Raw genomic sequence first — 26355 nt, 5'->3', positions numbered from 1 at the left:
TTTCTTTCTTTTGATATCTCTCTTTGCCGCTTCTTGACTACTCGTCCAAATCGAAGCGTCTTGAGGGAAAACAGAAAGAGACGGATAGAGAACGACGGCCATCATATCTCAGGGAAACCCCCGTCCCCTTGGTTGTCTTACCCTCTTAGGCTATACACTGTGTGTTCGCCGTCCCGCTCGCTTCAATCGTCCTCCAACGACTTCAATATCGCTCTCGACACTCTTTATATACACTGCGACGTTCGTCACTCTTTCCGAAAAATTGTTATCGATCGCTTCATCGCCGTATCGATTCGTGCGATCCTTTCTCTCGTTTACCTTGCCTAGAAGACTCGCGCTGGACATCGGTCTATGGTCCCTTCAATGACTTCTTGAACAACAAGCCGCAATACAACCCGATCTTACTCGAACAATCTTGAATCGGCACTCTATCTGAAATTGCTCGTTACCCTCGCTTCCACATCATTACAATACAACCTTTGGTCGATACCACATTTCCGCATCCGGCCGGTCCACACTTGGTACTCTGGAGTACCACCTCCCATTCGACAGTGATCATTCCAGCCTTTTGACTGTGCTCTATTCTCGTCTCCATCCACGAACTTCTTCCCCGCTGTCGAGTGCAAGAACACAGCTCGACAGAGCCCTGCCACCATGCGGTTAATATCGCTGATCATCAGCTTGTTCGTCGCTTTTCTCGCAACACCGCTTGTGTCTGCGACTAAGCTCATCGAGTCCAATGCCCTGAACCTGTGTCAAGACAGTTCGAACTTCACAGCAACCTTCTTCAGTGTCACTTTCACGCCCAACAATCGATCATTAGCCTTTGCCTTTGATGGAGTCGCTGCGATCTCCGGTAAGGTTACCGCCGAGCTTGTTCTCACTGCTTATGGATATGAAGCACTGAGGAAAGAGCTGGATCCTTGCGAAATGAATCTGGCGGGTCTTTGCCCAATGAACGCTGGTCCCATCGATGTCCCCAGCGCCAATATCGTCGTGTCAGAGGATGTGGCTAAACAGATTCCTGGTGAGGATGCCTACACTGACTGCTGTCTGAAATGGGTGTAATCTCGCTAACCATACCATTAGGCATCGCATACACGGTTCCAGATCTTGATGCCAAGGTCCGGATTTATATCAACTCTACAGACACTGGCAAGAGTATCACTTGCATTGAAGCTAGTCTGTCGAATGGCAAGACGGTTTACCAGAAAGGCGTTGGTTGGACAACAGCTATCATCTCCGGTTTGGGTCTTGCTGCTTCCGCAATCACTTCTGGTCTCGGTCACTCAAATACCGCTGCTCATGTTGCAGCCAATGCTCTCTCTCTTTTCGGCTTCATGCAGTCGCAGGCTATGTTCGGCATGATCTCCGTTGCAATGCCGCCGATCGTCGAAGCATGGACGCAGAATTTCCAATGGAGTATGGGTATCATCCACATTGGGTTCCTGGAGACCCTTTGTACTTGGTATCTACGATCGACCGGTGGCACGCCTTCAACCCTTCTGTCCGAGTTGTCTACCACTTCCGTCGAAGTCCTGAAACGCCGAAAACGTTCTATTGAAACTACAACGAGCCTGATGAAGAGGGGCGTCAACAAAATCGTGAAAAGAACTAGTGCGGCCAACGACGCGGCTACTTCCTCAACCGTCGTTGTACGCGGCATTGATCGTGTCGGTTTCATAGCAGGCATTGAACAGACCAATATCTTCCTTACGGGTCTCATTTTCTTTGTATTCTTCGTCTTCATAGTGATGGTCATTGTCGCTCTCTTCAAAGCTGGGTGTGAGATCCTCGCCAAGAATGGAAGGATGAAGAGTGACAAGTTCTCTGATTTCCGGAATGGCTGGAAAGTCGTGGCACGAGGCATCTTGTTCCGACTGACCCTGATTGGTTTCCCCCAGATGTGTGTGCTGTGTCTCTGGGAATTTACCCAGCATGACTCGGCCGCTGAGATGGTACTGGCGGTTATCATGTTTCTGTCAGTGCTCGGCGCTCTGGGCTGGGCTGCTTTCAAAGTGATCCTCCTGGCCAAGCGCTCGGTTGTCATGCACAAGAACCCAGCATACATCCTCTACTCTGATCCCACATGCCTGAACAAGTGGGGATTTTTGTACGTGCAATACCGTGCAACTGCCTACTACTTCGTGGTGCCGGTCCTAGTGTACCTTCTTATCAAGGCCATGTTCATTGGCCTTGGGCAACCCTCTCCTGTTGTACAGACCGTCGCCCTGGTCATCATCGAGGCCGCCATGCTCATTGCCGTCAGCGTTCTGCGGCCTTGGATGGACAAAAAGACGAACATCTACAACATTACTATTGCCGCCATCAACTTCGTCAATGCCATCTTTTTGCTGTTTTTCTCGGAGGTCTTCAACCAACCAGGAATTGTTACTGGCGTCATGGGCGTTATCTTCTTCGTTTATAACGCGGTTTTCTCGCTGATTCTATTGATTCTGGTGCTTATCGCATCCATCTACGCCATTGTATCGAAAAACCCCGATACCCGTTACCAGCCCATGAGAGACGACCGCGGCTCGTTTATCAAGTCGCAGAGCCAATTGACTACGGAGTTGGACGCCCTAGGTGCCACTGCACGCGGCGATGTCAAGGATACGTCGTACAAGTCAAGTCCCTTCGACGATGACAATGGCTCTTTCTCAAGCGGCAATGGAGCCAGCATTGGACGTCAGAATCTGCAAGCATCTCATGATACGACGCCGCACCGCCAAGCCCCAGTCTCTCCAGTTGATCCTTCGGTACCTCTATTCCCCAGCGACGGACGGGGGCCGCCTAACTATGGACGTTCACCATCGCCAATTCCATACCGCGCCCAGCACAATGCCAGCCCATGGCAGAGAGGGGCCGGGTATGATCATTAGAGGATCCCACTGACTGTTTTTTCTCTGAGCCTTTCTGGAAATGAAGTTATGGCGTAAGCGCGGGAGTGGACTGACCAATCGTCCTGTCCTCTGACCTCTGATATTTTCCTTTAACCCTTTCGTCGTTCATCCACCCTTTCTACCTCCTTTCCTTTTGCTTCTTTGTGATATACTCCAAAATCCTTTTTTTTTTTTTTTTAACTTCGCTATTGATCTTACTATATCCTTACTGGATGTTCTCTTTTTCCCTTGCGATTAAAGCTGGCGTTCTGAAGCATTGGATTTGGATATCGGGACCTGGGTTTGTGGACTTTTCTCAAGTATTTTAGGGACCTAGAGTCGTTTGTGCTCTGCATTGTCCGGTGGTGTATCATATCGCGGTTCCATGTATGGACAGGAATCATATTGCTAGAGCCTGCGTGAGACACGCATGGTATCCCAACATGCTCATTATTATAGAATACGTCTGTGGTTACCACAACTGGATGTTAGTGTGGACTCATGTTGGAATGATATAAACCCGAATGATCCTCAATCCGAGGTTTGGACATAGATGCGTGTGGCAATGGTTATATTGCAGTAAGATTAATCATTGTCACTAAATGCATTCGTATAATATCCTGTTAAACCACGCTGAAGTAGAACAAATAAAAAAGTTAGTAGAGATCTACCGACACGAAAGCCCGAGTAACATCACAAGTAATACAACACAATGACCAGCCCGAACTCAATCATCGCTTTTCACCTAGTCCCGGAGGAGGCCCCGGCAGACTCGAGGAGCCCATCCCCGGCGGCGCCGGGGGACCCGACATACCGGGCCCAGGGTTCGGACTGAAACCAGGCTGGCCGGGAGGAGGTACAGGAGGGAATCCCCCAGCGCCGGGAGGAGGAATCTGGAAATTAGGCGGGAATCCGCCAGGTGGCGGGACAGGAGGAAATCCTTGACCAGGGGGCATGTTGCCGAGAGGCGGAGGGGGAAGACCTCCTGGGGCGCCGCCTGGTGCTGGGGGGAAAGGAGGTGGGAAGGGGAGGCCTCTACCGCCGGGTGGTGCTGTCGGAGTGTCAGTGTTAGAGCGGGAGAATAGAAATGGGATGATAGAGGGTGTGGACGTACGAATGGGCATGCCCGGGGGAACTCCATTGGGCCCTCCGGGGGGAGGGATGCCGAATGGAGGAGGTGGGAGTTGACCGGGGCGACCTAAGCGGGGATATTGGTAAGTGCTTTTCCAACACAAAGAGAAGAGGATTGTCCATGAGCAAAGGTAATGTTACATACCAGGGAATCCGAACGGTGGGGGAAAGGCACCCGGAGGAGCCATTGCAGGGTTGGGAACAGCTTGGCCCTCGGCGGCATATGAAGACGTGATCGAGTCAATGACGGATTGTGCCTTTTCCTGTCCAATCTCTGTACCAATTGTCAGCACCGTCAGCGACAGACTGTGGTAGGGGCTGCATACGTTGATAGTATTCCACCACGTTCCTCAGATGATTCCGACCCGCATTGTGTGCCTTACGCACGCTCATCGAGTCGTGCGTGAGATATACATCGCAGTAGTCACCTGTACACAGAATCCACCGTTAGAATCACTGCAGCTGAGACTGAGGTCGTATTGATAAGATGATTGCTTTCGGATGGGCAATCGCATCCGAACCTCTGATATGTTTCCGACAGGGAAGACCTACAGAAGAGTACAGCGGATGTCAGCTTGGATGTTCACATTATAGGGAAGAGATACTTATATTTTGGCATTTTCAATTGTAGAAGCGATCGCTTCTGCAATCGTATGGGAGAAGTTCGAATGGGTGGCGCTCAAAAGGCGCGTTGCGCGTGGGACAAAGATTGCGCGCTGAGTCAGAACGGATCTACGCTGATCAAATAGTAATTCTCAGATTGCAGTACAAAACTTGTCTCGTTTGTCAATAGTTCGGTTGCATGCACAGTCAGGTTGGTTAATCAAAGCATTGTCGCAAGTAAATTTAGCTACGGAGCGGAGAGATTCCATCCAATGGAGGTTATCAGAGCGGTGAAAAGTGGCAGAATTCGATGATGTCCTCAGGCTCGAAGGTGTCAAGGCTAGCGACGTTGCCTGGAAGCAACTACGTGTTATGAGGTTGCAATGATGACGATATTCAGTCGATTATCTCAGTCATGGCTAATGATATTCAAAGCAGTGCGCCGAAACCATGGCAATTTAGAGGAATTGCGAGCTAAAATTTAGCACTGTTAACCATTACCATGCGCTGCACGTCTTGATAGAGCTCAAATGGGATGGAATACGCGAGCCGAGCGAAGAAGTGTCGTCCTACATTCGCATTGCTTTCTCACTCGAGGGAGGATATCCCATTTTGGCCATATATGACAAGAATTGTTGAAGCTGTTTGCTCATGCTTTGTAGATCAGTAGCGTTATCTGATGGTTCTTACAATGGATATCTGCCTGAACCATTCTACATAGTCAAGTCGATCTGTGGTTGAACACCGTGAGAGATCCGAGGAACTTCTCTGAATCATCTCAGCTGTGATTCATGATGGCGTCGATGTGTCAAGATGTTCTTCATCGACGGACTGTAGTGTGCTGCAACTGCTTCACCCTTGCAAGTCTCGAAACATCAAGATCAGAAATTAGCAGCAATGGCCGACACGAGCAGTTTTTACCAAGGAGAGGCATTGTACAAGGTTGAGAGAAACCCAACGTCTCATGAGATTCAGTCAAATAAATCTTGCAAGGACGACAGCCCAGCTCAGTGTTCATGCTGCAACCCCAGGGGATTGCCCCGTGCAGTCAAGATCCTCGTTCCTGTTGCAGTGGTTGCTGCAGTTCTAGCTGGGGTCATAGTAGGCACTGTCCTAGGAACGAGGGATACTCGATATCCGGATTATTTACCACTCGACTATTTCCTGGTGGATGAGTACCACCCGTCCTCCTTCTTTGATCACTTCTGGCACTTCACAGCCGAGGACCCTACCTATGGATTCGTCGAGTAAGTAAACAATCTTCGGCCTACATTGAGCTCGCGCTTACAAGGTACAGATATGTCGGTCGCAAAGAAGCAGAGTCCCTCAACTTGATACATTCTACAGACTCATCTGTAAGCATCAGAGTCGACAACAAAACCCGCTACGCACCCCGAGGCAGAAAGTCCGTCCGACTCGAGTCCAAGAAAGGCTACGACATGGGCCTATTCATCTTCGACATCATCCACACACCCTACGGCTGCGGAACCTGGCCCGCCCTGTGGCTCGCTGACACATACAACTGGCCGCTCAACGGGGAAATCGACGTCCTCGAAACCACAAACAGAGCTACAGAAGGCAACGTGGTCACCCTGCACACCGATAAGGGCTGCAGCGTCAAGGGAAGACGGAAGCAGCAGGGCTGCGCGCAGTACTCGACCTGCGACGATAAGCACGGGAACGCGGGCTGTGCTGTCCAAGCTCGCCCGGCCACGTACGGGAAGGAGTTCAACGAGAATGGCGGTGGTGTATGGTTCCCGTCCTCTGCCTTTTTAAGGCCAAAAATACTGACCCGTTCCAGGTATACGCGGTCGAACTGCGAGAAGCAGGAATCCGAGTCTGGGGTTTCCCTCGCGACTCCATCCCAGATGACATCTCGAATACGGAGCACAGACCTGACCCGTCCTCTTGGGGGTCGGCTCTGGCTGACTTCCCCAGCACACACTGCGACATCCCGTCTCACTTTAGCAACCAGAGCATCATCGTCAATATTGATCTATGCGGCGAGATGGGCGCCCAACGGGAGGACTACAACGATTTGTACGATTGTCCGGCAACATGTGAGGAGTTTGTCGCTCGCAACCCGCAGAATTTCTCGCAGGCTTATTGGGAGTTTCGCAGTTTTCAAATCTATCAGACGATGTGAAGGGGGTTTCTAATTTGACTCGCTATTCTTCCGTGGGATGCTGATTTTTGTGTTTATTGGATGACCTGCGACTGGCTCGCGGGATCTTGCTTTATATATGGACTTGCGGGGTCATATTGTTGATTGCCGCTCTTCCTGGCTTATGTCTAACGCAATTGATACCACATATTGATCTTTTCTCTACTTGATTGAGGTGAGCGTAGTACTACTAGTGCAAGTGCTAGTATGAAAGCCTAGCACAGAGTAAGAAATGCAGGTTACCCGACCTAACGACAAGAGACCTTGCATAAATCACGCAAACCTGACGGACAAGTCGCCATGACGTGATGTAGGATGAGATACAGAGGCCTCCTATTGAGACCACCGTAGTCACGTTCCCACTCCGCTCCAGCTGATTTGAGTGACAAACTGACTTCGAGGTCTCAATCCAGGAGATTAACCAGGAGTCGCCAGGAACCGGAGCGGCGGTCAAAACCCCAAGCCGGCCCCAGACCGGGGGCATTCTGTTACTTAAGATTATGCCGGCCGCAGGGTTCTAGTCCCTCTGATCTTCAGGCTTTAGCTAATATTAATAATGACTTGACGACTCTAACTCCGCAATATGATGCAGGGGGAAAGAAATGCCGCATATTGGGGATGTGCACGGAGTATGCAGTTTTGTACAACTGTGACACTGAGATGCTGATGTGCATGCTGCTGCTACACTCGTCGCAAATGGAGCAGTGGAGAGTAATGGGGCGGTTTTGTTTGGAAGGTGATCTCCGACTGCAGAGACTACCTTAGAAAGTATAGTTGTTCTGCAGTAGTCCGTTGGAGTTTGGGGAAGAGGGGTTCACCGAATCCAAGTTCCCGAACAGTTGAGTAGTAGACTATCTCAATAAAGTAGGGGATCTGCCACAAGGGGTATTGAACCCTTTAGAACGCAATTAATGATAACCCCTATTCTGCTGGTGAGATCACGGGGAGATATCACGGGATGCTGACTGCTGGTGGTGCCAGCATGACAGTTAGGTACGTGGTACTGAGCCACGCTGGGCTGGGGCTGGAAAATCCGGGGAAGGCAATTTCCTGTTTCATCTTGTCATTGTCAGGCTGGAGAAGCCTCGGAGAACTCGATTTGGGTTAAATGGACCGGCCATTTGCCGGTAAGGTGATCCGGTTGCTGGTACTGGTCAGTGGCACTCGGCGAGAACCACCAGTGACTATCCATTTTGACAAGTTGGAATGATGACTGGTAAAGGCAAAGCGGAAGGCCAGTTTTGCTGGTTGGAGTCGCAGAAAACTTGCTACCCCTCAAGGGAGATTGATTGGTCGAGAGCAAGTGGGTTACACAGGAGAAAAATAGAACGAGAGAAAAAAAATTTTTTTCCTTCCGTGCGTCATTTCTGAGATCCACCTTCTGTCTGCAGTCTGCAATCCAGGCTCTTCCGGTCTGGGGAAAGCTGTCCTCTTTGAGCCTAGTGTCTGTTCTCCTGTCGATTTGCGGTCAGGCCTGTCATAAGTCTCTACCACAAGTACGGCAGTACTCGGTACCTGGAGAGTAAAGCCTGAGATAATCGAGGTAGCGATTATGATAATATCAATTACGAAATAGCGATGCAGACTGCCCCAGAATGAACTAGATACTTGGTAGAATCCAAGATTGAGAAGATTCTACGATCCTTCATCCTTGACTGATCGCCCCTGACTTGATCTTGGCGCTAGACTCGAGCAAGGCTAGTCGGATCTACAAATGCCAAGTCATACACTTTTGCGTCCTCTCCTCCGAGACATCACTATTGAAGACTCTTCCTGACACTCAGTCATGGGATAGATTATTGTCTGCCAGGAAAATAGTGCTATAATAGTAGATCCATCACCGAACGCTCAGCCTCAGAAAGGGGTAGGTACAGGGAGAATATTCTGCAGCCTGCCATGGAGATTCATGATGGCATGGAATGTCCTAAGAGATGGCAGTTTCTACGACAAGAATGATGCAATTGTACATGGATTTAGGTACATGCGGGGTTTTTTATTTTGTTCTTTTTGCTTTGTCCGCTTTCTTTACGCCTCGACGCGCAACCACCCATAGTCCGATAACAATAGGCCATGTTACATTTACTATACTACGTAGAGTTATAGATGGTGAGGAACGATAGTCTGGGATTCCCCATGCAGCATTCACCAAATAAAGATGCCACGAGACTACCTTAATTAGGATTTCGCCGCATGATCCAGCCCCCAGGAACTGCGACGCAAATAGCCAAGGGAGAGGATCTGAAGCATCGACAGAGACGGTGAGTGGGAATTGGAAACATCGTCATTCCACCATGTCTAGAACCATCTGCTCTCCTCATCGTGACCAACACCTGGATTGCTTCGGTGGCATTTCGGGAAAGAGGCGAGTGCTCAAAGCGACTCGTGACTGACCATCCAGCAATTTCCATTACCCCCAGAAAATTCTAGGGAGCATATGATTGGCTCCAAAGGCCGTTTCTGTTACGTTTGCCACGCCGCGGAGGGACGGTGTGCTCGTCAGATGATCTCCAGGAATTTCTTAAAGCAGCAAGGGCTGTTGGCTGCCAACTGGAGTTTTTGCCCAATAGGAGACTGAACTGCTGACACAATTTTGGCACATTTGCTTCTGATTGGCTGCTGCGCCGCTGAATCAGCAAAATATTCTTGCTGCCGCCTTACAGCCTGCTGAAGAACCGCGCGCATACTCTCGGAGGCTTACCTGATACGTCAACCGTGAGAGAATTTTCGCTGGGGAAACTTTTTGTGGTTTTGACGACAAGACTAACCGCCAACTCCACTTGGCTATCCAATATCCACAAACAGCACCGCGTGTGACCCTCTGGTTCTGTCCGTGACTCTTGTGCCTGGCAAGGAGCGCCCCATCTATGGCACTAATGGTGCGATTTGGTGCAATGATGGTAGACCATGACGGCACAAGGGAGCATAACTATATAAAACCTTCCCCGCCAGAATGTTTGGGTCCCATACTATACGGTCTCCATCCAGCAAACAAAGAAATTTCTTCTCCTTGTTACCTCGCGTCCTCTAATACTCATCGCTAGCCTTTTCTCTCACACGTCTTCGATCTTTACAAACTTATCTACTTGATATTCGAGCATTCTGCTTCTGCGTGCTTGAAGTCGCCTACAATTCCGCGCGGTCACGTCAGCTATATAGACTAGACGTTGAGCTTCATCAATTAGATGGTTCTTTGCTGAGAGTTGGCTCTTGAGTCAATCGCACGATCCGCATACCACGAGCTTGATTCGAGTATAATCCGGTCAAAGGATATCCATCACCACTACCGACATTATGCCCGCGAAGATGAACTACCGCGTAATTGAACCTCACCCGTCCGTTCCTCACAGCAGCCGTCCAGCCCTACATACAGCTCGCGGAGGCGCTGGCAATGTCATCAGCCTGGAGAACACCAAGACTACCGATTCGCAAACAGCCACCGGCCCCGCCTCTCTGACACGTCTGGATTCCAATGTCCCGAGGACCTTCAAGTCCGGCCGCGGCGGCGCAGGCAATGTCCGCAGCAGCAGCGAACGAGCAATCTTCAGCTTTGACGAGGAACTGGAACGGGAATTGCGCCGTGCCGCCCCTGTCTACCATGTCGGCCGAGGAGGTGCCGGCAACATGATCTACGGCGATAGCTGCAGTAGCGGCAGCAGCATCCTCACCCGCAAGTTTTCTTCCAGCAGCACGGCATCAGCGAGCAGCACCGGCTCCACTCGGGAAAAGGCCCTTCGTGGCCTGGAGAAGGGCTGGGGGAAGATCAGGGGTATGGCTTAAGGGGTTGCCACTCCCTTTTGCAGAATGCGCTTCTCTGCGCCTAACGACATGACGATTTACGACCAGCAACAAAAAAAAGTTTTTCCTATTTCCGATTATCATCTACTTGGGGAAGTCAACTATCACCTACGCTTTCTTAATCCAACTTCAACATCCTTCGTGCGATGTGATTACTGTGGAGCGTCCTGGCCGACAATCCGCGACTAAATCTATCCTTCTGCTTCAACGTGACTGTATCGATCTGATACCCCTGCTACTATACATCTGAAATCTGCTTCCCTTGTCTATGATTCCCCAAGGATTTTTCAACATCCATTGCGCCTATCTCCCATCATTCATACCATTCTGTTTCTTCAAAAATATTCGGCGTGTTTGTGGCATACCAGATCTATGGATTGGCATCGGGGAGGCCATCTGCATCTGCATTTGCATCTGCATCCCTCATGTATCTTAGCGTACCACTGGCGTTGACCACACACCAATTGGAAACACGAAACAGATTTCTGCTATTGGATCTTTGCTCTACTTTTATTCTTTATTGTAACATGTCCGTAGTCATTCATCCGTAGACCAGACTTATGTACCCGTACTGACGATATGGCATACATTTGATCATCGTACGACATGTCGCTCATTCCGTCTATATTCCAATGTCTATTATGTACAACATCTGCCTTCAGACGGCTCCCGCTGATACAGTACAGGCCAAACACTACCTGAAAACAACCAGCCCCACTAAAGCGTGAAGTAAATTACTTGCTGTTTGATAGATTCCGGCAGCGGGACATGGATTTCATGCATAGATTGAGGTGCTATCATGTGGTATTTGCCAGCAAGAGAAAAGAAAGGTATAGTGCGTGATGGGATGGACGATGCATGAATGGCTCAAGAAGAGGGAAGAAGAAGGGTATCAAAAGCCCAAGCCTAGCCGCTACGAGTAGTGGTTTGACTCAATTGAGCCCGCCGGACTTGTGACGGCTGGTCTGGTGTCTATGGGCCAGGAGATAGAAAAGGACGAGCAAGACTCGTCCCTTCACGATCACCGCGTTTGTTGATGTGAGAGACATGTTTAGGCGAATTTCCTGTGGATGATCTCCGGGTCTTCGTGCCATTCGTCTGCGCTTACCCACATCTGACGGAGGTGTTAGCTGGTCTGCTTTTGGGTATGGGTTGGGGAGTGACTTAAGACGTACCTTTCGGAATGTGCTGAGCCCGGCGAGGATACCACCGCCGATCCAGGTGGTGTATTTCCGTTCTGCCGGAGCAGAGATGCGGATCTTCATGTCCTCCACGGCCAATCTCTTGATCTCGCGCATTAGTCTGTCCGGGAAGTTCTTGCACAGTGTTGAGCCGCCTGAGAGGACGATGTTGAGATACAGAGATTTCCGGAGATCGAGATCTGTGCGGGTGATGGCGTCTTGGACGATCTGATGAACGCCAGGGTATTCCAGGCCGATGAGCTCGGGCTCGAATAGGATCTCGGGGGCTCTGTAGCGCTCTTGTCCGATCTATCCTGGCTGATTAGCTCGGTCTCCCCATGATGGTAGAAGGGCTGACCTTGATCTTGTGCCCATCAGGCAATACGTAGTCGACGGCTTTGGCCTCCGACTTGTGATAACTGTTCATCCAGTCCTTCTCTTCCCGCTTCGGATCCAACGACACGTAGCAGACCTTCTCCTTGATCATCCGCACCACCTCCTTCTCCGCACTCGTATGCAGCACATGCCCGTTCTTCCGCAGCAGCAGCTGCAATTGCTCCGTAACATCTCGCCCCGCAACATCAATCCGCCGTATACTATTGGGAATCGCGAAACCCTCAAACACAGGTACCGCATGGGACACCCCGTCCCCTGAGTCCAGCACCACGCCCGTCGTGCGCCCGGACGCGTACAGCGACAGCACCGCCTGGATGGACGTATACAGCGCCGGCACATTAAACGTCTCGAACATGATCTGGGCAGCGACATCGCGGTTCTTGCGCGGGTTGAGCGGCGGCTCCGTCAGGAGCACGGGGTGTTCCTCCGGTAGCGTCTTCAGCTCGTTCTCGTACACGTAGTGCCAGATTTTCTCCATGTCGTCCCAGTCCGTCACGATGCCGTGTTCCAGGGGGTATCGGATCTTGAGCAGCCCGCGCAATTCCTGTGCTCGTTGCCCGATAAACACGTCGCCCTCTAGACCGCCAGCCATCACCCGGGGGTGTTTTGGCCGCCCGACGAACGAGGGGAAGAAACATGAGGGGATCTCTTCTCCGGCGAAACCGGCGCGAATTGTGCCGCTGCCATTGTCGATGACAATGGGGGCGTTGTGAAGCGTTGCCTCGGCCATTCTGTGAGGAGAAGGGTTGTGTTTGGGGAGGAAGTCGGTAGGGGGGAGGCGGCGCGAATTGTGGTGACAATGGCCCTGCGGCCTATTCTTGCTGGTTGTGACTCGTAAGACCGGTGGATGCGAAAGATTATAACTGGTAGCTTGTGAAGTGAGTTTTAGTTCATCCGCGTGGACACTGGTAGTTGTATGCGAAATAGATGTTTTTAGAGGGGATTTTGTTGTTGTATCCCGCAACTCTTCGCGTCCGCTCAAGTTTCCCATCAACAAGGAGCTTGGGCCAGCCGACTATCGCTGCTACAGATGTACTTCTACGACTATTTGCCGCGACACAAAAATTTATCATAAAATACCACAATGGCGGACCCTGAAGGCTTGAAAACAATAAATACCTAAGCAGGCAAAATCCAATGTTCATGAACGGTCGTCCACTAAACAAACAAGGCATCGGCCTTTCTTCTATTTGAGCACACGCTTCGATCGACCAACAAATCTGCCTCAAGGCCCATGCAGGGGGCACAAAAGCTTGGACCAGATATCCTGAGGTCAAGCTTGAAGCAATTCCAACAGTTGGAAGCACCGAGGATGAAGGAGTAGCGGCGGCGTTATCGTTCGCAGTTCATGTGAAAGTAGCCAAGAGGTAGCATAAATCATCATTCATAAGGGAGTTGACGGTATTTTTCAATCCACAAATCCCATCTCATCAGACATTACTTGCTCCAGTGTCGGCTGATTTTTCTGGCCAGGGCCACGAACAGGCGGCCACCTTAGCATGCGAGCTCGCAGTTGTTCAGCCTGATGCAGTGCTTGGCAAAGATTTCTGCAGGGTAATTAGCAAAGCTTGAAGCACATATAGCAGAACCTGAAACATACTGATAGTGACTAGCAACCACGTATCCTTGTTTCTGTAACTGGCGGGCGAGTTCCTCTTGATGGTTGTCCTGAAGAGAAGGATTGGGCACAACGATGAGGGGAATGCCCATCCGTAACACCTCGAGAATGGTGCCAGAACCTAACAAGCATTCCATGTCAGATATCAGAAGACGCCAGTGCTGATTAGCGGCCAAGAAAGATGATCCATACCTGCGTGACTGATAACCAACCCACCACTTCGTCCTTTACTTATGTCTGCCTGAGCCAATGCAAACTCTCCTCCCAGCCCATGCTCGTGGAAGGAGAAACCACCGATATCTATTCTGCGCCATGGCCTGCGCTCAGGTGGGTACTGCTTGAGGAAATTCTCATAAATCACCGCATTCTTGCCGTATTGTACCAGTAAATGCGAGTAGCCATTTTTCTCCAGGGCCGTCACAAATGAGGGATCCAGCGCAGCGCGTACAAGCTCTTCAAAAGAGGCAGTTGCGCCGACTGTCACAAAGCATACTTTGGTCGCGAGCTTCGCTGACATGACCGCAAACTAAGTCCCCAGGAACTCAGTTTGACAGGGAATTTGATCGATGCCTTGACAGGGCCGCAGAAGCATTTCAGCTCCTAAGCTAGTTAGGCCCTTTGAATAAATACGCAAGTCCGTTATCAACCACCATCAAGGTCAGACAAAGGAGATGATGAATGGTTGTTGCAGTACTTCGGAGTGATGCATTGATACGATGGCAGCAGTGAATGCGCTTATCCAGTTTGGGTTTAGCGTTGCCATGCGAAGTTCATCCGCAGAAAACATCTCCGACGTGCAAATCCCAGGAGGAATTCGACAACCCCCCCACGGCCAATCTTCGCCCGCAATGGCCTTTGTCGCAAGATATCTGGGCCGTACGGCCTTTTCGGTCGCTCGGAGAGGTCCGGCTGCTATTCAATCTCGCCCATTCTCTGTCACGCCCTTCAGATTCATGCCGGAAGATCCGCCAATTACCAAAGAACCCTCGCCGGAGGATGAATTGCCTGACGTGCCGGAGTACTCGCCAGATCTCCTTAGCAAGGAGGAGCGGTCAATGTATGATATGCTATCCCCGGAGGAACGGGAGGCCTTTGACGCGGAACAACGTCGCATGATCGAGGAATTCAATGACCCGCAAGTGCGAGCGGCCAAATTTGCGGAGATCGAGAAGAGTGTGAGAGACATAGAGAAGGAAGTAGGGTTGCGATTTGAGGATGTGCCGGACAGATCCCGGGGCTTCTGGGCTGAGGAAGAAGACGATGAATTCGGTCTTGTGGAGGACGCAGACGACGATTTCCACGACGATGAAATCACCTCCATGGCGCACGCGGAGGTCGAATTGCACCGCGAGATTCGTGAATATGCTCGCATCGCGGCTTGGGATATGCCTTTACTGAGCAGTAAGTTCCAACATTTCTAGGCGACTATGGTTCAATGCTAATCTGGCCTCCAATCCCTAGAACTCGCCAAACCTTTCACCCTTCCTCCCGAAACTCACATCCTGCGCTTCCGCTACACCACATATATGGGTGAACAGCATCCAGCCGAAAACAAGGTGGTCGTCGAATTGGCCAGCAAGGATCTTGTCCCCAAATATCTCTCCGAGGAACAGCGCCAAACCTTCCTGAAACTCGTGGGAACCCGCTACAACCCCGATACGGACATTGTACGCATGTCCTGCGAGAAATTCACAACTCGCGCCCAGAACAAGCGATACCTGGGTGACATTGTCAACACCCTGATCAAAGAGGCGAAGGAAGGCGACTCCTTCGCAGACATCCCTCTCGACCTCCGCCACCACAAGCCCAAGACTCAGCTGCGCTTCCCGGAGGAGTGGGCGATGACAGAGCAGCGGAGGAAGCAACTCGAGGCCACACGGAGAGAGAGACAGCTCAACGAGCAAACACGGCGGGCAGTCGTGGATGGGAACGCCATCGTTGCACAGGCCACTCTGTCACTGCCTTCCTTGAACCCTGCCTTGAGGGCCAGAGCCGCCGAGGAGCGAGAGAAGGTTGCTGTCAAGGTTGGAGCCAAGGGCCAGAAGAAGAGAGTACGTTAGACCCTCGTCGTGGTGGTGTATTGAACTTGACTAGTTCATGTATTCGATGGATGTCTTCTTTTGCGTGATTTTGAGTTCGAAAATATCAAGGGCGGGCGCACATGTCAAACGGTCGTATAGACTATCACTTACACTATTGTACAATATTCTACTTCATGAGCTTTTCCCATCTTTTATCACTGGGATGTAAGTATACTATGTTTCTGCTTCATGCCTGTACCACGAAAGAGGAATCAGAGGAAAGCTTCCAGCAAGTCAAATGCAATCAACCATCCTATGTCATTAAGGCCATCCTTTTTTTTGTGATTTTTATTTAAAGATATAGATCCATACTTCTCAACCGTCGTTATAACAGACGACAGACACAGAAGGACGACGAGAGATCCGCCCAAGTTCAAAAGTCACGAGAACAATAGTCCGGCGAGGTCAAAGTCGAAGCCAACTTCAACTCATCAACCTCGCGATTGGTTTTGTTCACAACCTCCAAACTAGCAGTTCAATCTCATATCCTTCCTCCGTTCGTAATTAAAATAATCGGCTGAAGACTTAAAGCCACCCAACGAAATCAAGAGAGAGAGACAACAAGCAAAAGGTCAGGAATCGGAAATGTGAGATGAAAGGATGTCAAACCGTCGACGAATGAATGTCCACAATCGGTATCCATGCAGACGCTATCAACTTGAATGACCTCCATTCTCCATGTTGCCCTCCGCCATCGAGTGGTGGGTATATTTAACCATGGGCGAGTGAGTGAATATTGTACGAGAAACCAGACCAGCTGGCGTGTCATCATAAGGGGAAGTGACTAAAAAGAGAAGAAGAGTGGCCACCATCCGCTTGCTATCACGTGAGGGTGAAAACCGTCTGTAAGAGACATTCGTGACTGACACAAACCGGGCAAGGATTCTCTCTTATATGGGGTTACTTGGCACGTCCTTCGCCCCTGCCGAAAATGTCGTCGGCAGAGGAGACGGAGGGACCTTTGAGGACCGTTGGGTTCTTATGAGTGAACACGCCGATAGGTGGAAGGAGCGGCTTGAGACGTCCATCGTCGTCGTCGTTTCTGGCGCGGCTGTTGAGGTAGGCAGTAGGGCTGGGCTCAGAGCACGAGAGGCAAGACTCGGTCGAGGATGAGCGGCGGTGGCGGGGTGACTCGGAGGACCTGGGAGTTCCCTGCACGATGCCGACGCCGGTCTTGGGGGCCACAAAAAAGTCATCGTCATCGTCATCGTCGAGGTCCTTGACGGCCTCAGCAGCAAGGTTATAGATACGGACACTCTGCTGGCGAATCTGGTTGGCATCCAAAGCATTGGTCTCCGTACCACCATTAGGAGCAGGATTAGGAGCAGCAGGACGGTCCTGGAACAGGCGACGAGACTTGGGTTGCACGCGTTTAGTGCGAGGCTGACTGGCGAAGACGTCCGTATCGGCGGGCACCGTGTTGGACTTTCCAGGCACAGTGGTAGCTGCAAACATGTCATGCAGACCACGCAAGAACTCGTCACGCTTGGCACGCTCTTTGGGATCGGAGATAATCTGTTGGCCAGAACGGCTCAGATCGCTGGATGTGTAGTCAGGAAGGGGATCGAAGGAGAGCAGGTCGATCTTCTTATTGTACACACTGGTACCACGATTCTGGGGAGTGGAAGCATGAACTGGGCCACCCTTGTTGCGCGCGTGTGAGCTCGAAGTCTGAAGCTGCGCACCCTGTGCCTGCTTGGAACCGTGATGGCGAGCAGAACCTCTAGGCGAGCTGACATTGCTGAAGTTGGGGCGGCCTGGAAGCGCAAGAGGAGTCGGCTGGTGCATGGAGACAGCCCCCGGGCCCTTAGTGCCTCTTTCAGTATCGGAATGCTCAGCAGTTGCATCGATTGCCAGACGAGAGCCCCTCGCAGCACCGCGGTCGGAAGCAGCATCATCTAGCAAGCCGGCCAGAGCACGCGACTCACGGGTCTGGTTGCCTCCGCCTGACAAAAGGCTCGGGACGTGGTACTTGTCACGGTACCAACGGGGAATATCGCGCAGACCAAGCTTCTCGAGCATGGAGCGATCGGTGGGCATCTCATGCTTAAACAGACAGCCTGCATGATTGTTAGGCCTCACTTGTCGATTGCCTGTGGTCATGGATTGGACTATACCTTGCTGCTGATAGTCGCACTCGCCGTGACGGATCCAGTAAGAGCAGTATTCCTTTTTCTGATGACTGCCCTATGCCATGGTCAGTTCCGTCTTGCTCCATGTCTTAAACTGAGGACGACTCACCTGTCTGGGGGTCCCACCACCGTTTCCCACAGTGTGACCCGCAACAGCACCAGCATTAGGAGCAGTACCTACATTAGCAGGCACAATCCAGCCATGATTAGGAGGTGGAGTAGGCATCACCCAGTTCTGACCATTGGCCTGCGGATACATAGGCTGAACAGCCAGACGCTGCTGGGGAGCAACACCGTTTTCATCCGGCATGTATCTGGGCGCGGGACCTTGACCTTGGTTGCCATACTCCCTAGCACGCGGGCCGGGGACGTTGGGGATATCGACTGGAAACTGGAAGCGAGAGAAAGGAAGAGTACTCTCCACGACATAGAACGAGCAACGAGGGCCCACGGTACCAAGGCTGGTCATGCCCTGGGTATCACCTGGAGAAAGAACGCGTGGGGCCGAACGAATATTGACGTGGATAGGCAGCTCGTCAACAGCAATGAGAGGAACAAGAGTACCATTAGGTCTGGCGCAGAAAAACTGAGGACGCAGAGGGGAGGACATGACGTCGGGATTCGCTCTCCAGAGCTTGAATTTGACACTCAGAAAGCCTGCAACTCAGAAGAGCTGAGAGGTTATCAAAGAAGTGATCTTGAGATCGCTTAAGAGGATATAACAGGGTAAGTGGTGCTTTGGAGTTGAATGATGAAAAAGCTTTGCAGATGGTGGGTGTTAAGAGAGAGAAAGAGGGAGGCGAGAAGAGGTCAAACAGGATATTTCTCGCGTCTATCGCTGAATGAATGCTCGCGATGTATTTTGATGTTTTGTGTGCGATGTGAAGCGAGCTGGACATTCACTGCTGAATAGCGCAGAGGCTGAAGCAGCACACTACCTTCTATGTGTTGTGATCACAATATGGATGAATCTACTAAATCAATGACAGGCAGCGTATATAGCGGCTTCAAGAACAACATCTAAGAGAAGGAATAATCAGCCGCCAGGGAAAAAAAGTATATAGGCAGATGGGATGAAGCTATCCCAAAGTCTGGATACTAGACCAAAAAGACTATATCGACTGAGCTTCTAGAAAAGACAACGAACAACAATAAAAGAACGAGAGGAAGAAAGGGAAACATTTTTCTTTAGGATTCAAAGATTCAAAAGAACAGAAGAAAAAAGCTTCAAGCTTAGTCCTTTAAAAAAAGCATGGCCTGTTTGCCTCCATCCTAGACCATATGGTGTTGGCATCGGTACAACAGCTCAGCGGATGGCTGCAGTTTGCTCTCCCACTCGCCTTCTTTGCTTTTTCTTTCCCTTCCCTGAGCCTCCTTTGAACAGGCCAACGGTTTTCTGGAAGAGTAGAGAAGGCCTAATTCTTTTTGTATTGTCTTATTTCAGCATTTTGATTGTCTTGAATGGCGGACCCTATGGATGAGATCATGAGGCTGATTGTTCGGGATGTAAGGTTGCACCTTTGACTACTGAGGATGTCTTCTGTTGGACTGTGGAGCCCGCCAGCTTTACCAGGCTCAAGACTTGCACGTCAGTGTTCGTATAGACGTTCTCACGCTGATCTAAGCGTATAAAGTAAAGTACATCATGGTATCAAAGTCGTAGAAAAGATTCCATTCCGATCCCCATGTACGCCCATTGATGCACGTCCCTATGTAAGAACCACATTCCAGTCCATTCCTCTGCCATAGAAAGTCAAAAAGCGCCGAAACAACAGAAAAATAGAGAAACAGCGCAGATTATCTTCCTGATGTTGGGAATCTTTGTCCGGGCTGACTCGGGCCGAAGGACGTTGTCCCATGGCCAGCCGGGTAACTGGTCAGATCGATAACGGGCGAACCAGTTGAACCGGTGTTGGTTGTACCAGGAACTCCATTACTGACCTGGCTTGCTGCAGCCCTACTGGCCAGAATCCTGCGACGCTGTGCAAGGGAGCCGCGTATCCCTTGCAGGTATTTCTTGGCTTTCTCGATAAGCTCGCGATCCTCAGTGCTGTGCCTCAGAGCGTCTAACATCCTTGCCACTTGTGTCTCAGACCGAAGGTGGGGGCAAGTACGTGCAATCCCATAATGCGCAAGCCCGCATAGACCGCAATGTTCAACGCCGGCCTGCTTCAAGGGGCAAGAGCCCACCGGATGATGCTTGGCACAGACAAAGCAGGGCGGGTGACGCGCCTCCACATTGCCGTCCATGCCTGTTGCACCGTATGCAGGGACTCCGTCCTCTTCGGCAGCGATACGTTTGAAGGGACGGACTGTACGCGTGGTTAGTACCGAGGAATCAGTGCTCAGGCGGGGAACTGCGTTACCTTTGGACTTCTTGGAGGACCGGTCCATCTCGTCAGAATCCATCCCAGGGTCATTGTCTGATTCAGATTCTATGACCTCGTCCGCATTGTATTCAACGTCATTGTCGGCCTCGCGGCGAACCTTCACAGGCGAGACGTCCGTTGTGTCTTTTCCGTAGTCTACTGCTGCTCGCTTTCGTTTGCCGCGGCCCAGCGTCTCTGCCTTTCTCCTGGCCTCTTCTGCCGCCGCTTGCTCACGCTCCTGCAAAATCTTCTCCCATAGCGTATTACTGATTGCGGGATCTTCACCTTTATCTTCAGTGTCCTGCAGTTGGCCTTCCAGATTTTGGTTGTCATTCGCCCAGACCCTGGCGAAGCTGAATTGAGACTCAGGCGCACTTTCGTCAGGCGTCTTCGCTTGCTCTTCCTGACTCCGATCAAGGAGCTTGTCAACAGATTCCGAATCGTACTGAACGTCTCCTGAGTCGTCATCATTAAACAGTGCTTGGGCTCCGTGACGCAATATAGATTCCAAATCCCGCCCATCATCCTCCTCCGCGACCATCCTGTCAATGAGAACATGATCAAGGACCATCTTCTTCTTGCCAATCTGCATAATTTTCTCTTCGACGCTTCCGCGAGTCATAAGCTGAAAGACAAGCACTTTATTCTTCTGACCGATGCGGTGAGCGCGAGAAAGTGCCTGCATATCTTGATGAGGATTGAAGTCTGGATCCATGATGATAACAGTATCTGCCGTGGCGAGATTAATTCCCACACCACCGGACCTGGTGGAAAGAAGGAATGCAAAATATGGTGAGTTATCAGCATTGTATTCATCAATACGTTTCTGCTTCTCCAATGAAGTCATTCGTCCGTCCAGACGGCGATGCAAAAGGCCGAGGCCGTCCAGAAAATCTTCAACAATATCTAGATTATCGAGGAACTGGCTGAAGATCAAAACTCTGTGGCCTCGCTGCTTAAGCTTAGGAAGCATAATCTCAAGCAGCTTGAGCTTTCCTGATGCCTCAACCAGGTGCTTATGCGACGCAGCAGCATTAGCAGTGCGCTCCTCGATTGCTTCACTGTAGACAAAAGGATGGCATAGGCATTTTCGAAGCTGCATCAGGATATTGTTCAGATTATGGCGATCTGCCTGCTTAACGCCTTCAGAGTTATTGTTCCTCTGAAAGATCGCCTTTATCAGCTGCGGATTCTTCGCCAAAATAGATTTGTACAGCTTCTTCTGAACAACAGACATGGACACAGGCACAATGATTTGAGCTATGGGAGGAAGAAAGGTGAGCACTTGTGCTTTTGTACGTCGCAGGAAGAATGGTCGAATCATGTTGTGTAGTTCAGGAATGTTCTCTTTTGAGAGTGTGCCGTACTCTTCATCTAATTTTGCAGCGTCCTTGGTTGGATCACAGAACTGAAGTAAATTGAAGAGCTCACGCGTGTTGTTCTGGAGTGGTGTGCCTGTGAGGAGTAGCTTGAAGGGAAACTTGAATCGCGACAGAGATTCATATATCTGGCTCTTGTCGTTCTTCAAGCGCTGCCCTTCGTCGACTACCAGACCTGCCCACGGTATCTTCATGAGAACTCGTCGAGACGCGTCATCAATCATAGTCTCATAGGATGTGACTACAACATGACATCGAAGATCTGGTTCGCCCTGAGAAAAGAGCTCGTGCTCCTGGGCCAGCTTGCGGGCGAATGCTGAACCGTAATATGTGACGACGCGGATGGAGGGAACCCATGACTTGATCTCCTTGCGCCAATTTGGACAGGTTGAGTTCGGCACAACAACAAGGAAGGGCCAGCACTTGTGGTACTGGATGAGAGTCGCGAAAAAGCCAATAACTTGAATAGTCTTTCCTAGTCCCATTTCGTCCGCAAGGATGGCATTTTGTTGCTTAAACCACATGTAGTATAGCCAATTCACCCCGTCTTTCTGGTAGTCCATTAGCTGCCCCCCGGTCATCATCTCAGGCTGAGTGTCTCTGACAACTTGAGACTCGAAATTTTGCTTCCGAATGTGAGCAAGATGCTTCTGAAGTGCCTTTTGCTCTGGCATATGGATGTAATCACGTTCAACCCAGTCATCATAGGCAGCTTTGAAGTCATTCCATCGTTCAGTTTGGCTAGGATCAGGAGGAGAGTCCCACTCTGCTTCCTCATACGGCAGGCCTTTGAATTTCATGTACGCCCTGGTCACCTTGTGAATCCTCTCAAGGTCTGACTCAAGGCTTCGCTCTTCCACTTCTTCAGAATAGTACACTTGGAAGACAATGTCAACGCGCAGGAAATCTTCAGGGATCGCTTCCTCTATAGTCATATGGGGCTGGAAATTTTTCTCTGACCTGAAGAAAGCTCTTCGCATAGCAGGACTAACAATACCCCAGACCCAGCTGCCGGGCATCCATGACGTATGGTGGTAGGAATACCCCTTCCATTTGATGAGATATTCCTTATCCGCTTCCTTCACCCCGTCCACAGTGTACCCAGCGACATGGTTTGGGGTGTCTGCTGGTCGCCACGCAACTATCGCACCGATCTCGCCGGGGACTGATGAGCAATCGTGGCACTTCCAAGTATAGGAGTATTCTTCAAAGCGGGCCGTTGCAGGATCATCGGTCGTATCGGAAATTGGAGGTAGGTGTTCAAAGTGAAAGGCTCTGTGGCAGGCTGTACATCGGAATAGCACATTGTCCACATTGTTGACAGTAGTAATGTCCACAGGGGTAATCGGATCTTTCCCACCATTGTCCTGGCGAATCTGCTGTTCTTGCTTCGGTGTCAAGCGCTCGCGGAGAGGCTTCGACATCTTGCCTTGATCGTTACATTTCATACAAAAGCCTTGATGGGATGATATGGGGTCCTTTGCATGGGAGACTCCTATGCAGCGCCGGCATTGGAGAACAAACTGTTCATCAGCAACTTTGGTGACTAGATGATCACGATTCGATCTGGGGCCTAAGCAGGCTTGGTGATAGGCACTAGTACAGCCCTGACAGAAAACAAGAGGACCTCTAGTGTCATCATCACCTTCGATTCCACAAACCTCGCAGATGCCAAAATGGCGAAGGCGAAACGCATCTTCTGGAGGAATCTTTTGAAAAGTCTCCTTGGCACCGACAAATCTCTTTTCTCTTGAAGAGTCTTCCTTCTCAGAGATATCATCTTCCATCCTTTCATGCAGATTCCGCCGCAAGGTCTTCCGCTGACGAGTTGAGAAGCGCTCGCCTCTAGGTTCAGCGTACTCGCTCTCTGAACTTGACTGCTGTCTTGATCGGCGCGACACCCGGTTGCGGACACCTCTCTTGAGGCGGCGAGTCCTTGCGGTGATAGCAGAGGAAGAGATAATATCATCACTCGAAGCATCCCTCACAGGCTCGTCGTCGCTGCTGAGGGGACCAAAGAAATCCGTGAAGGTAGCGTTCTTTGTGCGTCGAGATCGCCGACCTCGGGTTCCAGATTCAACATCTTCCTTGTCTGAGGAGTGAAGCGTTATGTGAGAAGTTGTGGGAGATGACGAGCGGTAATCAGTGTTCTGGAAGTGGAGTAGGGCCTCGGGACCGTTCTCGAGTGTCTGAAGGTGAGAGAAGGTGACCTATATGATGAAGATTGAATGATCAGCTTAAGCATAGTGAGAGATATGTCAAGTGAGTCTCACTATGTCCGATTCACCACTTCGTAACCGCACGCGGTACGAGGGCTCATTTAAAGGATGCGATATTTCGCTGATCACATAGCGGACCGCAAAATGACCAGGAAGAAATTTATACTCTTCTGGGTTGGCGATCGGAGGTACTTTAACTGCAGCAAGTCGCATTTCACGAGGCATCGGATCCGGCGAGAGGGGTTGCTCCTGTTGAGATGCTTGCTGAGGCCCTGGCTGGGGTGTTCGCTGAAGCGTAGATTGAGATCTTCCCCGTTGAGTGTACGTCATATGCGAACCATTGAATTTAGCTAGCAAATCCGCGACAAGATCCTCGTTGTCATCGTCTCCATTAGGAAACACTGTTCCGTGATATAGCTCCATTATATTCAATAGGGGATGCTCCACAACACACGAAGTACGGAGTACTCGGAGACGAGTTAAGTAAAGAGTAGGGAAAAGAAATAATTAGACACGAAAAGAAGTGGGAAACCACATAATACAATTGAAAAGGGCTATGCAAGGTCAGTGGCATTTGACCGCAGATAATTTCTTTGACATGCTTAAAAGCGTAATATTAGGACGCCCCATGAATTGGTCTTCATAACTAACGCGTCGGACGACAACGCGAAATTGTTCCGGAACAATGATGATGCGCTTATCTTATCAGTTTCTGATTGCTGGGGAAAAAAGAAGAATTCAAGACAGGAAGATCGAGAAGTACTCAATTTCTGAACACGGTTTCCTCATTTTCTTCGCCACTGACTATGTGCTACTAAAACTTCATAATCGAAAGGCAGTTTATTGCCTGAGTCTACCTCGTACTTGAAATGTTTTTGAATGCACCCTTGAGAGCCCTCGGGACCTGCTCATCGAGAGCTCCTTCGATCCCACTGCGTTCCATTCGCAATGCCTCCTTGAATTCGGCCATTGGTCGCGGCATCCGCAAGACTAGGTCGGTGGAAGGAAGAAACCAACCGCAGAAGAGCTCCACAGGTGACTCAGACCAAAGCCGTGGCAGGAGGCACTTTGGTCGATCGGACAGTCGCAGAGATGTCGGCATAAAAGCTTTCGACGAGGACGAGTTCATTAAGACAGGTCGATTACGTGAGCTCAGATCGGAACGAGGTGCAAGCTTACCGGAGCCAAAGCGACCTAGAATACAGGCCGACGAAAGGGCCAAGACCATCAAAGAACACAGGAAGGAGAGGGATCTTCAAGAACGATCCAGGTTGAAGAGGGGCGAGAAACGTTTCACAGAAGGGGAACCCGAGCAGAAGAAGAAACATGTGTTGGTTCCTGACTCTGTTCCGTACACCACTCCTGCATCTGAATTCATCTACGGAACCAGCGCCGTGGAGGCGGCGCTGCGCAGCGGCAGACGCCAGCTGTACAAGTTGTACATATATCAGGGAGACAACGAGGAACTTGGTCCCACACGATCTATGCTACGCAAGCTCGCCCTCTCCAAAAACATCAAGGTGAAAATGGCATATGCAGGATGGGACCGGCTGTTTGATCAGATGAGTTCTGGCCGACCCCACAATGGCTGTATACTTGACGCATCCCCTCTGCCACAACTGCCCGTGAAGAGTCTCTGCGCCACTCCGACCTTGGGCGCGGATGAGTTCCGCGTGGTCCTAGCGCCCCAGTCAAAGGAGGAAGCGACGGTGAACAGCACGAACAATCGCATCCCCGTCCGCCACCTTCCAGGCAAAAGCAGATATCCAGTCGTCCTTCTCCTTGACGGGATCACCGATACTGGCAATCTTGGCGGCATCATCCGCTCTGCCTATTATCTGGGAATTGACGCCATCGTCTTCGCTGGCCGAAACTGTGCGCCCCTCTCCCCGATAACGATCAAAGCATCCGCCGGAGCCGCGGAAAACATGCCTCTTATCAAAGTCAGCAACGAAGTGGACTTCATCCAGCAATCCAAAGCCAACGGATGGCACTTTTTCGCAGCCGATGCACCATTACCAGGCTCTAGGTACCCTGACACAACCGGCGATATCGACCTCACTAGGAACGCGGTCACGCAGGCACCTAGTGTCATCATGCTGGGCAGTGAAGGGTCTGGGTTGAGTGGCCATATCAAGTCCCATGCAGATTCGATTGTCAGCATTCCCGGGGCGAGAAACGCGACTGAGTGGGGATATGAGAAGGATTCCGCCAGAGTTGACAGCCTCAACGTAAGTGTTGCTGCGGCGATTCTGATGGAACAGTTTCTACGAATCCCGATCCTGATCACAGAGGCGCCGCCAAAGAAGGCTGTGAATAAATGATCAGGATATAGACGTGAATTAACAGCCATTATGTGTATATAGCTTGTACAATACCCCTAGAGTATGAACATCTTTATTCTC

At 50.7% G+C, this 26355-nt stretch overlaps 10 protein-coding genes across 10 annotated transcripts; 5 read left to right on the top strand and 5 right to left on the bottom strand.

Annotated features, from left to right (window-relative positions):
• Positions 1–654: 654 nt before the first annotated feature.
• On the top strand, positions 655–2882 carry NFIA_103000 (transient receptor potential ion channel family protein; the record flags this gene model as incomplete). The annotated part of the gene is made up of 2 exons (XM_001266711.1): positions 655–1027; positions 1090–2882. 2 exons carry the CDS (start codon positions 655–657, stop codon positions 2880–2882), a joined length of 2166 nt encoding a protein of 721 aa, XP_001266712.1.
• A 731-nt stretch (positions 2883–3613) lies between these two features.
• NFIA_102990 (putative U1 snRNP complex component Yhc1) lies at positions 3614–4406 on the bottom strand (the record flags this gene model as incomplete). The annotated part of the gene is made up of 3 exons (XM_001266710.1): positions 3614–4080; positions 4159–4287; positions 4340–4406. The coding sequence occupies 3 exons, from the start codon at positions 4404–4406 to the stop codon at positions 3614–3616; spliced, it is 663 nt and encodes a 220-aa protein (XP_001266711.1).
• Positions 4407–5513: 1107 nt separating this feature from the next.
• On the top strand, positions 5514–6762 carry NFIA_102980 (glycoside hydrolase family 16 protein; the record flags this gene model as incomplete). Its single annotated transcript, XM_001266709.1, has 3 exons — positions 5514–5863; positions 5914–6364; positions 6418–6762. The coding sequence occupies 3 exons, from the start codon at positions 5514–5516 to the stop codon at positions 6760–6762; spliced, it is 1146 nt and encodes a 381-aa protein (XP_001266710.1).
• Positions 6763–10071: 3309 nt separating this feature from the next.
• Positions 10072–10557, top strand: NFIA_102970 (DUF3602 domain-containing protein; the record flags this gene model as incomplete). Its single annotated transcript, XM_001266708.1, has 1 exon — positions 10072–10557. One exon carries the CDS (start codon positions 10072–10074, stop codon positions 10555–10557), a length of 486 nt encoding a protein of 161 aa, XP_001266709.1.
• A 1069-nt stretch (positions 10558–11626) lies between these two features.
• NFIA_102960 (actin-related protein ArpA) lies at positions 11627–12882 on the bottom strand (the record flags this gene model as incomplete). Its single annotated transcript, XM_001266707.1, has 3 exons — positions 11627–11689; positions 11751–12065; positions 12115–12882. The coding sequence occupies 3 exons, from the start codon at positions 12880–12882 to the stop codon at positions 11627–11629; spliced, it is 1146 nt and encodes a 381-aa protein (XP_001266708.1).
• Positions 12883–13560: 678 nt separating this feature from the next.
• Positions 13561–14287, bottom strand: alg13 (N-acetylglucosaminyldiphosphodolichol N-acetylglucosaminyltransferase catalytic subunit ALG13; the record flags this gene model as incomplete). The annotated part of the gene is made up of 3 exons (XM_001266706.1): positions 13561–13699; positions 13753–13891; positions 13963–14287. 3 exons carry the CDS (start codon positions 14285–14287, stop codon positions 13561–13563), a joined length of 603 nt encoding a protein of 200 aa, XP_001266707.1.
• A 331-nt stretch (positions 14288–14618) lies between these two features.
• Positions 14619–15830, top strand: NFIA_102940 (mitochondrial 37S ribosomal protein mS35; the record flags this gene model as incomplete). Its single annotated transcript, XM_001266705.1, has 2 exons — positions 14619–15171; positions 15232–15830. 2 exons carry the CDS (start codon positions 14619–14621, stop codon positions 15828–15830), a joined length of 1152 nt encoding a protein of 383 aa, XP_001266706.1.
• A 921-nt stretch (positions 15831–16751) lies between these two features.
• Positions 16752–18593, bottom strand: NFIA_102930 (uncharacterized protein; the record flags this gene model as incomplete). The annotated part of the gene is made up of 2 exons (XM_001266704.1): positions 16752–18038; positions 18093–18593. The coding sequence occupies 2 exons, from the start codon at positions 18591–18593 to the stop codon at positions 16752–16754; spliced, it is 1788 nt and encodes a 595-aa protein (XP_001266705.1).
• A 1187-nt stretch (positions 18594–19780) lies between these two features.
• NFIA_102920 (putative chromatin remodeling complex subunit (Chd3)) lies at positions 19781–24373 on the bottom strand (the record flags this gene model as incomplete). Its single annotated transcript, XM_001266703.1, has 2 exons — positions 19781–23941; positions 24005–24373. 2 exons carry the CDS (start codon positions 24371–24373, stop codon positions 19781–19783), a joined length of 4530 nt encoding a protein of 1509 aa, XP_001266704.1.
• A 446-nt stretch (positions 24374–24819) lies between these two features.
• Positions 24820–26274, top strand: NFIA_102910 (RNA methyltransferase; the record flags this gene model as incomplete). Its single annotated transcript, XM_001266702.1, has 1 exon — positions 24820–26274. The coding sequence occupies one exon, from the start codon at positions 24820–24822 to the stop codon at positions 26272–26274; it is 1455 nt and encodes a 484-aa protein (XP_001266703.1).
• Positions 26275–26355: the final 81 nt, after the last annotated feature.

This window comes from Aspergillus fischeri, genomic scaffold, assembly GCF_000149645.3.
Source record: "Aspergillus fischeri NRRL 181 1099437636245 genomic scaffold, whole genome shotgun sequence".
Lineage (NCBI taxonomy): Eukaryota > Fungi > Ascomycota > Eurotiomycetes > Eurotiales > Aspergillaceae > Aspergillus > Aspergillus fischeri.
The sequence above is the reverse complement of the archived record's forward strand: the minus strand, read 5'-3'. Positions and strand labels throughout refer to the sequence as shown.